The 15,484-nt window shown below is 39.8% G+C and overlaps 1 protein-coding gene across 2 annotated transcripts in view; it reads right to left on the bottom strand.

The window, feature by feature from the left end:
- Positions 1-15,484, bottom strand: part of LOC111148192 (echinoderm microtubule associated protein like 6) — a 272,095-nt gene that overhangs the window by 102,324 nt on the left and 154,287 nt on the right. For both annotated transcript variants that reach the window (XM_022504656.1, XM_022504657.1), the window contains exons 7-11: positions 13,573-13,774; positions 9,980-10,117; positions 8,054-8,310; positions 5,909-6,121; positions 705-872 (exon numbers count right to left, since the gene is read on the bottom strand). In XM_022504656.1, coding sequence (XP_022360364.1) covers positions 705-872; positions 5,909-6,121; positions 8,054-8,310; positions 9,980-10,117; positions 13,573-13,774 — 978 coding nt within the window. The remainder of the gene's footprint in view (positions 1-704; positions 873-5,908; positions 6,122-8,053; positions 8,311-9,979; positions 10,118-13,572; positions 13,775-15,484) is intronic.

Genomic DNA, 15,484 nt, shown 5'->3' with positions numbered 1-15,484 from the left:
AAAAAAAAAAAAAAAAAAAGACAAGAAAGAAAGAAAAAAAAAAAGAAAAGAAAAAGTCAGGGAAAGGTTCTACCAGAATGAAGCCTAGTGAAAAAGGAATCCAACTACTTAGTTCAGTAACTATCCTCTTAGCCTTTTGCCATGTCCACCAAGTGGGTGGTAACTGCCACAGTCAAAACCTGCAGAAACTCTCCTAATGAAAACATTTCCTCACCTGGTTTTAAATTTTATTACCTATTTATTTCTGCTGGCATCACAGTAAATAGAATGACTACACATCCCCTGAACTGGAACACACTGGTCCCATTACAGACCATTCTTTGAACTTTACTCTGGAGCCAACTTCTGCTCCCAAGGTTACTCTGTTCCCCCTACTGTCTCACCGTGTAGACCCGCCACAGTTACAGTTGTCTTGAAGAGGCTGAAATGTCTTTGTTCCTGTTATTCTCCAAGGCTAAATCTTCATGTAAACCTTTGACCTTCAACTTGCAATTGGTATAAACAAAATCCTTTGAAGGAAGTTATTCAATTGACTCATATGTGTCTCAAAAGTTTCGTTTCTTTTTTTTAACTTTGAATTTTATTATAGGACTGAATTTTTCAAAATTGCTTTAACTCTTTATCTTCAAGAGATATACTAGAACATTCTTTGAAATTTTTATTGACAAAAAAAGAAATGCTGAAAAATTACAATTGGTTTTTACCCTGGGGTGCAGTTTCCAGCAGACCGTTGCTGACACCTTCTGGAATAAATCTCCACTGGAAAACTGAGTGGTCAGCCCCTCCTGTGCTCAATACCCACTGAAAGTCATGGGACCAGCGGACATTTGTGACATGTGCAGAATGGCCCACATATTTTCTAAATTTGGCTCCTGAAAAGATATTTTTGAGAAGATTAGTACTGAAAAAAAAAATAGAATTTGTGGGTTAAAAATTCAATTCCTCTTCATGTTGAAAAGTAAAATTCTTAAATATATTAGAAAATATAATTTTCAGTATTACATATCATAAAAAGCAAAGGCTCCTCAAATTCTCCAAATTATTCCAATATGGATTAAGCTAAAAATGGCCTTAAAATTTAAGTCCTGTGGCTGAAGACACATCTGAACCTGTTCCAGATAATGCCTACTACTTCACTGATTCTGAAAATAAGGATGCTTCAGAATGATTGTCTTATACATTCTTATTTAAATACAGTAAGATAGTCCTTTGCAAAAGGGAAGTGATAATTCTGTGGAAAAGAAGTCAGACTATTGTTCAGAGTCATATGGATGTAGAGCTGGCAGAATTAAATTTTGTTTCCTTGCACTGATTGCTTTACTCAGTGAACACCATCCCCAGGTAACGAATGCAGAAGGAAAGCTAATTGCACTAAACAGTTGCCCCTGAACTACTCAAGTCTCCAGTCCAGGCTTGGTACAGGGGAGCACAAAGGCGGACATGAAAACAAGAGCGGTCCCTCCTACCATATGAAGGCCTAGTACTCCAAAAGCCTATGGGAGATTTCAGGGGCAGCAAGCACCACCGCAGCCCTCCTTCAGAAACAATTGTACCTATTGTAGGCCCTCTAATGGAACCTCTTCAATGGAGGAGAAAGCCATTTGTTCAACTGAAATGTGTTTCAAATTCACTCATTGGAGAGGTAATGATTTAAATGTATATGAAGGTGAAAATGACCACATTATTTTAAAATGCCACCACCAAGATGCCCCCATCTGTGCACTCTACTACTGTTTGCTTTCTTCTTCATCAGAGCACTTCTCATGAGATGTGTTTACATTTTCCTTACTGTGTCCCCTCAGAAGAACAAAAGCTTCACGAGGGCAGGGATTTGTATCTGTTCTATTTTTTGAACAGCCTCTACAACAGCACGTAATAAATATTCACTGAATAAAGGAAGACCATGTCCATGTCTTCCCAGGCTTTCCTTAGGGCACATTCACTTTACAAGGCCTCCCTTTGTTCTCTGAAATACAAGAATGTCTCAGGCCTTTGCCCTCATCTCCTCTCTGGCAGGCCCTCTGTCCCATTGCTTTAGGTACTGTCAATATGCCCTCCACTGCCAAACATTCGTCTTCTGGCCCTCATTTCTCCCTGGACTGCTGGTGGGCCGCGTGCCGTGTCAAGTTGGATGTCTAACAGGTACCTCAGACTTAACCACGAACAACAAAAACCCAGGAGTTCCCCTTCCCCTCTCTCTTATTCCCATCTCTCTCTCCCCCAAACACATACTCCCTTGCTCGTTTTCCCATCTCCATAAATGGTGCCACCATCCACCCCACTGCTGAAGCCTAAAACTTAGGACTCACCCTCGGTTTCCCCTCTTTCCCTCCATTCCCACAACCAGTCCATCAGCAAGACCTTCAGCTCTACCTTAACACTGTTTCATAACCTCATGGAGTTGTGTTCACATCTGTTCCTAACACCTTTGTCCAAGCCACCTCATCTCTCACCTGGACTTGTGCAAGAATCTAATTGAAGTTTCCTCTTCCCTAATCCATCCCACATGATATCAAAGTGGTCTTTTAAAAACTTAGACTGGTCATGTCGCTTCTCCATTTTAAGCCCTCAATAACTTCCCACCGCACTTAGAATAAGATCCAAATTTCCAACAGTGGCTATAAGGCTATAAGGCCCTTCATGACATGGTCCCCACTGCCCTCTCCAGCTTCTGAGTACACAGTGCTCCCCTCATTCATCACATTCTAGCCACCTTGACCTTTATGTTTCTCTCCTGCATCAAGCTCATCCAAGCTTTAGTGAAAGCCAACACTTTTCCCCTCAAAGTCCAGGGTTTATGCAACCCATGTCTTACAACATCCAGGACACTTATTTTGGGAGGGAGTACTTCAAGGACTGTCTGAATACATGTGTGCCTGTGTGGGGGGTGGAGGTGTGGAGGTGTGTGTAGCATTAATGGGGCAGCAGCACACAAGTTAGTCAAACAGGAGAGCCTTCCCTTGGAGAAGGGCTGGTGCCAAGGTGGTAAGATGTGGCAAATGCCAATGAGCAAAGGTTTGGATTTTTTTACCTCATGGAAGTTTCTGTATGGTGGTGGTCAAACAGAATGGAGTCTAAATGACATCAGGGGAATTATTGGTAATGATACAGTTATTTTAAAAGATTTGAAAACTGCCAAAATGAAATGAGAAAAATTGGGTTGGTGATGTAAAAATAAAAACCACTGTAGGCATTTTCATTAACTGCAGAACATTTACGTCAGAACACTGTACAGCAGAATTTTAAGTACATTAATTATAAAGGTATCAGTTAACTTGATTGGGAGTTTTATTTAATCACTATTGAAACTACCATGTTTGCTCAGTCTCCACACTTCTCCTGGTCAGTAGCCACTGTCATGTTTGGCTGTTACAGGCTCAAAAGTTGGGGAACACCTGCCACTGGGACCCTGGGCTGTAGGGCAACAAGTTCTACCAACTGTTACCATTCCTGTCAGCAACACTCCTTTCAGAACTCCCCTACTGGTAGTTTAGGTACAGAAAGGGCACAGAAGTCTGATTGTCTCTGAGATAAATTGCAAGATTTATAAACCATGTGCCATGAAAAGCAGAACAAGTCAATTTGCTCTGAGAATACAGATACTTCTGCAGACTGCTGAGGTGGGTTTTATTACTCCCACCACACTGTCACTCAGCTGTCAACCTTCCATTACTCCACAGATGTCTTCTGTGTCCATCATCCTCAGGGTTGTTTTACATATCAGGGTGTCTCATTCGGACAGACAGCACTGCTCACCACCTCCCTCCCTCTTCCCCCATTCTCATCAATAACCCCAAGATGTCCGTTTCCATTCCTATTTTCCAGACCCAAGACCACCATACAAGGCTTGCTGATACAGAGGAAATACAAACTCTCAGTGAGTTAACTTCCTCCCAAGTCCTGACTCTTAAGACCAACAGTATTGCTTTGGGCCCCAGTGAGGTTTCTTCTCAGCTCCCATGATCCTTCTGGTTGCCTAACTCACATTCTGCAAGAACATTGCTCAGTCTAACCAGATACACCCTATTACTCAAAAGACCATCAGGGAGGGGAGAATGAATTAGGCACGTTGAGATAATTTTGTGCCTCAAGCATTTGAAAGAGGGCCATTATGTCAAGTGGAAATGATGGCAGCTTTGCTATGCGTTTTATGTTCAATTCTCAACCATAACTATTGCTGCTTCAGAGCTGCCAGTTAGCCAAAAACGACTTTCCAATTACATTTTTCACTCCCTTTCCTTTCTTAATTTAAAAATCGCTCAAGTGAGCAAGTTCTCGGGCCACAGCATGTCCCCACTGATTACTTTCTGAAGATCAGGTTTTCAGGCTGGTGGGAAGTCTTAGAAAAACCTGTGTGTGGGCTTTGCCTCAACTTTTTAAGGAAGAAGAAGACAGGGTCATTACGTGGCTAATTCAGGCACATTCTACAAAATGAAGGTGCCACACCCAACAGACACATGAAAAAGTGCTCCATATCACTCGGCATCAGGGAAATACAAATCAAAACCACAATGAGATATCACCTCACACCAGTCAGAATGGCTAAAATTAACAAGTCAGGAAATGACAGATGCTGGCGAGGATGCGGAGAAAGGGGAACCCCCCTACACTGTTGGTGGGAATGCAAGCTGGTGCAACCACTCTGGAAAACAGCATGGAGGTTCCTCAAAATGTTGAAAATAGAACTACCCTATGACCCAGCAATTGCACTGCTGGGTATTTACCCTAAAGATACAAACGTAGTGATCCAAAGGGGCACGTGCACCCGAATGTTTATAGCAGCAATGTCTACAATAGCCAAACTATGGAAAGAACCTAGATGTCCATCAACAGACGAATGGATAAAGAAGATGTGGTATATATACACAATGGAATACTATGCAGCCATCAAAAGAAATGAAATCTTGCCATTTGCGACGACGTGGATGGAACTAGAGGTATCATGCTTAGCGAAATAAGTCAATCGGAGAAACACAACTATCATATGATCTCCCTGATATGAGGGAGAGGAGATGCAACATGGGGGGTTAAGGGGGTAGGAGAAGAGTAAATGAAACAAGATGGGATTGGGAGGGAGACAAACCATAAGTGACTCTTAATCTCACAAAACAACCTGAGGGTTGATGGGGGGAGGGGGGTTGGGAGAGGGGGGGTGGGGTTATGGACATCGGGGAAGGTATGTGCTATGGTGAGTGCTGTGAAGTGTGTAAACCTGGCGATTCACAGACCTGTACCCCTGGGGATAAAAATATATTATATGTTTATAAAAAATAAAATTAAAAAAAAATGAAAGTGCCACAAAAATTGAAGTGACAAGATTTTAACAACAATAAAACAAAAGAACAAAATGCAAGAGGAGAGTTTTTTTGAACTTATCTTCACTCTCAAAAAATTTGCCAGTTATGTCAATTGCGTTCGCAATATTAGTGCTACTACAAGGGGTCTGACAACTGTGTCATCACCAGAACAATCACTCTCAGATTTTATCTTAAATATGTCTAAAAGGATCTTGCCTGACTTTCCCCATGGAAGCACAATTAGCTGTAAAGCATAAAGGAATTTTAACTACAATACTTGAATGTAATAAATAATTTAAATTATGAGTGTTAATTTACAAAAATAAAAACTATGACTTATTTAAAATATGAAACATGAATCTTATGAATCACAAACTTGCTAGTAACAACTGTGAACAAAATCTGCCTTGAATTGGTAAAATCCTGTGTTTTAGAACATCAAAAGTAAATGACACCAACAACGCATCTTATCTAAAAGTGTAAAAGAGTAAAAATGAATAAAAAGGTGAAATGAATAATCTGCAAGAATAGACCCCAAGAAAATCAGTCTTAATTACACCGTGTATACTTTCTAGAATAATTACTCAATAAAATCTCACTTTTGGCCTTACCTTTCTTGAGACAAGGAAATTTAAACAATTTAACTAGTCCAAAATCATCGCCGGAAACCAGCACTGAACTATTGTAATTTGCATCCACTGAATTGATGTCAGTGACATCAGTGTACTTCGGCCAAATCCCACTCACTTCAGGGCCTTTTACACAAGTCCAGGAGGCCCAAGGAATTCCTTTGATTTCTTCTTTACTTGTTAAAGGCTTCCCAGCTGAAAATTATCAATATATAGTAACATTATGTTACATTTAAATAAAAAGCATATTCTAATTTGCTTTATTCATTTTTCTTATAGAGGTTTATAGAATTTCAAAAAAAAAATTCTATAAACCAAGGAACCTAAAGATTCTACTCTCTTTACCCAATTTGCGATTTTTTTTTTTCTTCCAGCACGGTATAAAGAGAGTCCATGATCAAAACTCAGATATGGAGATGAGCAAGAAAATGATCATTTTAATCAATGTAATACCTGAAACCACTATACAAATACTGTGCTTTGTATTATTGATGAAATGACTTGTATGAAGTCGTATATTATCATATCGAGTCACTAACAGTTTGCCAGGGTTTTTAAAAATTTATTCTCAACTTCTACTTTTCATAATTCAAAGAACCATAGAAGTAATTTTTCAAAATTTAGGCAAAGTTAGTGTAAACATCTAATGGATATTATATAAATTTAAAAGGATTAGACAATGAAAACCCACCAAATTTTGTTGGAGTAAACATTAGTGGTTAGGGAGAAGAGTCTTGAAGTTGTGCCTGGTATGTTCTCAAATGTACGGCATGTTTCCCCATTTGTACCAGAAGCTGGTGAGGGAGGTCACCCAGGGGCACACAAAGGCAGAAACACACAGATACAGAAATGCCTGGGGAAATGTCCTGCCATATACAATTTTAAAATTAAAAATCAAGACAGTATAGCATACTACCTCACAGTTTCTTCTTCAAAAACAAAGGTTTTCAAATAAAGAACCTGTCAAATTGGCACACAGAAATTCTGGCCTGTGACAGCGTCTCATAAAAATTCATGAAGATGACCATAAATCAGAAAGTTGACAGAACAGTCTTTAACCCAACATCCCCACTCTGGAAAATATAGTCCAAGGAAGTAACTCAGAAGAGGAAACACCCCTATATAAAGATATCTGGAGATGCACCATCTGTACCAGGAAAGAAACTGGAAATAAGTAAGCCCAAATGCTCACTAACAGGAGGACAAGAAAGCAAATTACGATATTATCACTGAGCAGGATGTTACTTTGCTATTGCAAATGATAAACATGTATTCCGTAATTTTTCACATATGGAAAATATATAGGAAATAATTTCAAGCAAAGAAAGTAGACACAGAAATATCTACCTAGTGATGATGCACTGATGAATTAATTGGGTAGAGGCTCTTTAAGAAGCTATAGTTACATTAGATGGTATATACTATTTTCCAGTGAAAATTAATTTTTCAAGAAAATTTTTAAGATAAAATATTATTTGATGACGAGATTCATATTATAAATTTTCTTATGTTAAAAAAATTAGTCAAAGATTACAATACAGAAATTTGTCTTTTATTTCTGCCATTTTAGTATTACAAACTAAATGTCACTAAACGTAATAGAAGTCTCATGAAACTCTTCTAAGAGAGATAGTGGAGGTGACAAATAAAAATTGTACTTTCTAAATCCCAATCAGCATGTTTCACCAAATAATATCATAAAGGCTTCCAATTGTGAAGAGCACAAATTTTGGACTAAAACCATCATAGCAAATGAGGACAGCAATCCTCAAATGTTTAGCATTTGGGGGCATTTTTCTAGGATATCTTTTCTTCCAGTTATCTTTAGGCATTCTTTATAACTTCTAGCTCTATATCCTTTGCCCATCATAACCACTGCAAATACTTCTGTCCAGTCTGTGCCTTGTCTTTTCATGATCTCTTTCATTGTGCAGTGATTTTTTATGTTAATATGTTCCAATTTATCAATCTTTTCTTTGAGAGTTTGAGATTTGGTGTGGCGGGGGGGGGGTGGTCGTGTTTCTGAGAACATTCCTTGCTCTAAGACCATGATGACGTTCTTCTGTATTTACTGTATGTGGTTCAGAGTTTAGATTTGCACAAACATCCAGTGCCTGCAAGACTTACATGGCATCTTGTAGAACAGGCGTTCTCCTGCGCCGTCGTTAGTCTGCAAGTATTTGCTATCCAAAGACCAGTCAATGTGTGTGATGAAACTAAGGGACTTGCTGCATTCTCCAATCTTCTTGTATCGCTGGGCCACGGCATACACGTCCACTGGGCCATCATTGGATCCCACCGCAAGGTAAGAGCCATCTGGAGAAAATTTCATTTCATGAATGACTTCTTTTCGATCTTTGATATGAACCACTTCTGTCATATCTCTATAAGAATAAAAAGCAGCAATAAAAAGTGATAAGCAGCAAATCGAGAAATAGGAAACCCAAGCCATGTCTCAAAATTTGTATGTCAGAGAAAAAATGGTTTCAAAAGGGAGAGAACACCTATAAGAATTAAAGACTTAACTTTTGAAGAAAGATATAAAATACTCTTTAGTTTCTGCCCCTTTTAGGCAAAATTGACCAATATTTGAAATATCCGGGGCTTCCAAAATAAAACAACAAAAAAATTTAATGAAATGCCTATTTTCTTTCATGGTTAATTAGGTATTATTTTCCCCTAAAACTTTTTGCCTTAAATTGGGGTTTGTAAAATTATTTTAAAAACACATCCCAGAGAAAAGTAAACTATGTCAAGGTCACTTTTTTTAATACTAAATTCTTATATAATTATTTAATTTTCACCGTGAGAGCTCAACAATTCATATATCAGATCACCCAGATTTTGTATCCCTTCTGATCAGATTCTGCTAAGAACTGCTGCCCTTATTTGAAAGTTGTCACCATACGACAGAATTCTGACTAGCAGGTCCCCTGTGCCAGTACCAACGTCTTCTACTCCCAACGAAATCAGTGCACAAATAATGGCAAATATTAGCTTCCACATGATAATTCCCCTCACCTGCTATCACTTATTAATAGCACTATCATTTATTATACATATACTATACACTGTGTATATACTACATGATATAATTTACTATAATATCATCAAACGGGGGTCATCAAACAGGGTTTGGGGGTTTTGGGGGTTTTTTTGGTTTGGGAAATCCATCAAAAGAAATTCATCAAAAAAGAAAAGATCTGGTAATTAGCCATCATTCCACACATCACTTAGCAGAGAAAGAAAACGTTGCCCACCAACTCAGTAATAAGTTGTGTGTGGCTGGTAAATGAGAATTTAGTGTAATAAACCGTGCCAAGATCATTTCTCAAAGCTATATAGAAACTTCTATGTGCAAAACATGCAGTATCTAATTTACAGCTGCATTTTCTTTCTATAATCACAAATTGTGTAAGCCAAAAAACCAACGAGTGTGTTTCAAGAAATTACAAGTGTAAGTCATCACTTTTGTCCAGTAAATACAGGATGTTAATAAATATGAAATATTCCATTTAATTTTTCATTATAGATGAAAGAAATCTTTTACTCAAGCTCACCTCTAAAAATCTGGCAGGGCTGGAGACTGCTTTCTCATTTCTTTCTCTTTTCTTGGCTTCCTAAAAGGCCATAGCCCCTTGGGACCAGATGAGCTTGGGAGCTTATTATTCACCAGATTTTAGAAAGGTTCACGTACAACATATTATGTAACATCCCCAGTAGGAGTTAGGGCAGCACCCCGTATTAAACAAAAATTAATATTTTCATTGCAAATCACATGATAATTATTCCTATTAAGAGATTAATAGGCAATAAACAGTCACAAATCAGTTCACTGAGTCATGACATCCTGCCAAATGAGTTACCCAAGAGCTGTGGATTTTCAGTGTTTGAATTTGGGAAATACAGTTAGGGGACTGTGAATCTAGAGTGTTCCTATTTGAAAGATTTATTTAAATGCCTTTTTCCTGAAGTCCTGGCATACACCCTGGCCAGGAGAACTAGTTTCAACAAGGGAGCATTTCTGACATCATTTTCTGTATTGGTACGTGCCTGACTCGGAGCACAATGAAAGAGCCATCCTTCATGCCCAGGGCCAGCTGAGATCCATCGGGGCTGAAGGCCACGCTGCGAACTGCTTCCTCCATGTTACAGCGGGCGATCAAGGCGTGGTCGGCCAGGCTCCACAGCCTATGCACAAGAACAAAGTTAAAAACAAAACCCACTTCTCACGGTCATTGCCGGGCCTGGGTTGCAAGGCCTGTTCACCACTCTGGTGGTGATGACAGCAGAGGACGCACCAACTTCACACCAGTCCTTCCTCGAGGCAGGTGTGGCAATCTGGGAAGGTGTTGAGTTTATCGCTGGGTCAGTGGCACCATATGAAATACCCAGCAAGAATTCTAAAATGAGGTAACATTTCCAGAGATTTTGCGATTAATAGAATAAGGACATTTTAAACACTCCTTCACACAAAATCTTGCTATTCTCTTTGGAAATTAAAAATCGTTCTACTGGATGTTATTATTGTTAGTTTGTTTAAAAAAAAAAATGAGTACCCTTCTAGTAACTGTATTATTTAAGCAGCTTTAGATCGAAACACGTCTTACTTACATTTGTTGGCCTCCCTGGAAAGAGAACCTGTCTGAGATGGAGAGGATCAGAAGACACCCTGCCCCTGCCCGGGATGCTCCCATAGTTGGTTGTCTCCAGTCATCTCTGTCATTCCTCACAAGCCCCCCTGGGCATCCCACTGCAGACAGGTCCGCCACCCTTACTCGGGGCAGACGCTTCACAGTACCCCTGGCTGATGGACACCACTGCTGGGGAGAAATGGAGGTCGGGCAACAGGTATAGCACCTCCTAGAACATCTGATTCAGGCACCTCAGACTGAGTGAACATGAACTAAACATTTGAAGATACAAATAAGGGTTTATGCTAGTTGCAGTTGGGGTAGCTGACCTCTATCTGTTCGTCGTCCTAAGACTGTCTTCTTTAAACACACAAATAACAGGATCTGCCGGCGGGACCGAGCATCTAGACGTACAAATAAATCTCACGTGGTGCAGTTTCTCTAAGTGGGTCCTGCCATCAGGATGCATGGAGGCATGCTCCTTAAGATGAAGAGCTGCACAGCAAAGAGCTCACTGATCCCGGAGGCAGCCTGCATGTGTCAGCCTAAAGCTCATAGTAGTCTTGCAATACCTCGTCCATTATTCATAATCTCACGCTGCTTTTAGCCTTGTACTATTTAAAGCAATGTAAGCTTTGCTTTACTAGCATGCAGAAACTATCACTCCCCAGTAGACTGTACCATTCTTACAAAGTCACTCAGCTCATCTTTCTCAAGAAATTAGGACTTAGTCTCTAAAGTTTCAACAATCAGTGTAAAAGAACATTTATAATTTTAGCCAAATTCATGGTTAAGGGGAAGAAGACATTCTGACAGTCGGGCCTCCTTGGAGATGTCTGCATTTCTCAGATGCAACAAAGTTGTCAAAAAACAAAAGCCGAAGACTTTCTTGAAATCATTTCTATCAGGATGAGTATAAATCGAGCATCTTAGGTGCTCGAGTAACTTGGTGGCATCATTTTGCCTGCTCAGGGAAGGCCCGGAGTCAAGAAAGGAAAAGGCAGAGAAGAGGGCTTAGTTGAGGAAAGAGAATCTTAAACCAAACAAACATGTATGCCTCATGGAGACACAAGTGTGTGTTTACTGATTTTAGATTGATGGGGCTTCAGTGCTTGGTAGAGATCACAAAATGGATTTACTTTTGGATTTATACGCCACTAATGAGTACACTGTGCCTTGATCAGATTCACAGACATACAGAACCAGAGCAGGGGAGAAGCAGGACCCTTCAATCTAGTCTACAATGTTCTAATTTAGATATTAGAGCCCAGAAGCAGTAATCAATCAACCAGTTGATCCAGCAGCCTGTCCCTCCCACTAGCACGCACTCTTCCGGCCTGCTTGTCACGGGGCACATTTAAAGGTCAGCAGCAAATACAGAAATACTCAAGTCAGCGGAACAGCCTTCCTCACACACATCTAAATCCTATGTTTAGCCCTTCAACAGTCCCAAGACATTCAAAGTATGCTCATTTTGCTCATTTTACATAATGCTGTGCTCTCAAAAAACAAAACAAAAACAAAAACAAAAACAAAAACAAAAAACAAACGATCCACGGCAAGAATCTTTGAGGCCCTAATAAAATTGCCTGTCTTATTTCTGCAAAGAAGACATCCAGATGGCCAACAGACACATGAAAAAGTGCTCCACATCACTTGGCATCAGGGAAATACAAATCAAAACCACAATGAGATATCACCTCACACCAGTCAGAATGGCTAAAATTAACAAGTCAGGAAATGACAGATGCTGGTGAGGATGCGGAGAAAGGGGAACCCTCCTACACTGTTGGTGGGAATGCAAGCTGGTGCAACCACTCTGGAAAACAGCATGGAGGTTCCTCAAAATGTTGAAAATAGAACTACCCTATGACCCAGCAATTGCACTGCTGGGTATTTACCCTAAAGATACAAACGTAGTGATCCGAAGGGGCACGTGCACCCGAATGTTTATAGCAGCAATGTCTACAATAGCCAAACTATGGAAAGAACCTAGATGTCCATCAACAGACGAATGGATAAAGAAGATGTGGTATATATACACAATGGAATACTATGCAGCCATCAAAAGAAATGAAATCTTGCCATTTGCGACGACGTGGATGGAACTAGAGGGTATCATGCTTAGCGAAATAAGTCAATCGGAGAAAGACAACTATCATATGATCTCCCTGATATGAGGGAGAGGAGATGCAACATGGGGGGTTAAGGGGGTAGGAGAAGAGTAAATGAAACAAGATGGGATTGGGAGGGAGACAAACCATAAGTGACTCTTAATCTCACAAAACAAACTGAGGGTTAATGGGGGAAGGGGGGTTGGGGGGGGTGGGATTATGGACATTGGGGAGGGTATGTGCTATGATGAGTGCTGTGAAGTGTGTAAACCTGGCGATTCACAGACCTGTACCCCTGGGGATAAAAAAATATTATATGTTTATAAAAAATAAAATTAAAAAAAAAATTGCCTGTCTTTTTAGGAACCAATACTTTCCTTTGATTTGAGGACAGTGTTCAAAATTCCATCTGAGAATTTGCAAAGAAATAGTTGTTTCCTCACACTGAAGACAACTCTGAAAATTAGAATTTAAGTTTTGATGAAGACAAACTCCTGAATTCACCAGTGGAGATGAATGTCCAAAACAAAAGTGTAAAATGCTGTGCGCAGCCCCCTGCGGAGGACCCAACACATGAGGGGGAAGTATGATCTTACCACAGATAGATGCCCTTAGCTCACCGTCAACTGAAAGAGAACCAGGAGTCTAACTAGTAGCAGTGTATTTTCACTCTGCAGAGCATTTTCGTGACTTAAGATGGAGCCAAAGAAAGAGAGCAACAACAAAATGCTAAGAAGCCAAGTGTTGTTGAGCTAAATGTCTCAACATTCTACTTGAAACCTATGTGGTTCTGTACTGTGATTTATCCTTCTCTTGAGTAACATGCAAATGTGGGCAAAATAAATCTGTTATCCCAAGGCAGCCAAGGAGAGGCTAGCCATCATTGCCGGGGCCTCACCTGACAGAGCGGTCGTCACTGCCTGTCACAGCTAGTGGCTTCTTGGGGTGCAGGGCCAGCGCCCAGAGCTCCCCCTCACAGTGGCCTTGCAGGATCAGCATCGGCTTGTCTCTTTCGCGCACGATCACTTCAAATATCTCACTGTCCTGGGTCCCTGCTAGCAGGCGGTCTGCCTTCCAGCATACGCTCCGGATAGAGAGACCTGGCAAAAATAAAGAAACAAAATAAAAACATATATTCACATCATTTGTAAATCAAGAAAAACACCTAAACATCCTATTACCCAGGATAGCACCTAACGCAACGCATCTTAAAAATGCCTGAAGGATTATGGACATTGGGGAGGGTATGTGCTATGGTGAGTGCTGTGAAGTGTGTAAACCTGGCGATTCACAGACCTGTACCCCTGGGGCTAATAATACATTATATGTTTATAAAAATATTAAAAAATAAAAATAAATAAATTCAATTTAGGTAACCTAAAAAAAAAAAAAAAAAGGCCTGAAGGAGAAATGTCAACTCCACACACTATTCTGTATTATTTACCATTTCCTTCCACACATTGGTCATTTACCCTGCCCCTTGCAAGCTAGATTTTACATGGGAATAATCATTTCCAACTGACGTGGGGTAACTATGTGTTTTTACATCACGATGTATTTTAAATACTACATCTTAAAATGAGTATGAGGAGAAATTGTTTATGAAAACCTGTCCCTTTTTGAAATAATGTACTTCTGATTTGCTATGGAAAAGTTAGGAGTCATTTCAATCTTTAGGATACTAACACTATATTAAACTTACATGTGGGCGATACTACAGAATGGTTAATTGCCATATTAGGCAAGTTTACTATGTAGTTGATCAGGACCTAGACTCATTTTGCTGGATAAACAGATGTACCATGTCCCAGAAATATGCAAATGCAACTAATTTCAGTTGCAAAATACCATCAAACATTTGTCAGTGAAGATGCTATTCTTCTCCGACTTAACATTTCATACAATCCTCTCTAAAAGCACAGTACTCCTTTGAGGTACAAACTACCACCTCAAGAGTGCATACTCTCTCTCCAGGCAGGTCTTCATTTGCCTACCTGATTTTTTATTTCTTGGACTTCTTGTGGTCTGTTTTGTTCCTTACCAGGTAATTATTTACTTAGTGCATTTTCTCATGCCTGAATTAGAAATACAGACAGAATCCTGCTTTCACAACTACTTTAAATAAGGCAGGGATGTGGTAAGCTTTGAGATCTTAGTTGTCTCCCCAATGGGCTTTGTCTCTGGTATAGAAAGTGCCAAAAGTTAGAGCACAGGGTTTTAGTTCTGCTCTAGACCTGATTGGCCAGACACATCAGAGTGTGTCCCTTTCTCTCTGGAAACCAGTTTTTCTCTGCATTAAATGCAGACTGTCATTATGGAGACTATGTAACTCATCATCCAAGTTGAAACTACTTTGAAAGACAAATTAAATTTACATACTTATTTAAAAAAGGATTTTATTTCTTTATGTGTAGAGAGTGAGAGCGTGCACACAAGCAGGGGGAACAGCAGGCAGAGGGAGAAGCAGACTCCCTGCTGACCAGGGAGACCGAGGTGGGGCTGGATCCCAGGACCCCAAGATCATGACCTGAGCTGATAGCAGACGCTTAACCGACGGAGCCACCCTGCCATCCCATAAATTTACATACTTTAAAAATATTTAGTTTTTAACCAAGAAAGCAGCTTTATTGTGTTGAAATGAATAGTTCTATCAAAATATTTTCAAAAATAAAATTATAATTACACTTTATTACAAATTGATAAGTTCAGAACAGAGGGATGAATAGGCAGGGCACAGAGGATTTCCAGGGTGGTGAAAACATTCTGTAAGACACTATAATGGTGGATGCATGTTATTATACATATGTCAA

The sequence above is a fragment of the Enhydra lutris genome, unplaced genomic scaffold, assembly GCF_002288905.1.
Source record: "Enhydra lutris kenyoni isolate GAN:26980312 unplaced genomic scaffold, ASM228890v2 scaffoldscaffold18, whole genome shotgun sequence".
In the NCBI taxonomy this organism is placed as follows: Eukaryota; Metazoa; Chordata; class Mammalia; order Carnivora; family Mustelidae; genus Enhydra; species Enhydra lutris.
Note: the sequence above shows the minus strand (reverse complement) of the source record. Positions and strands in the feature narration are given on the sequence as shown.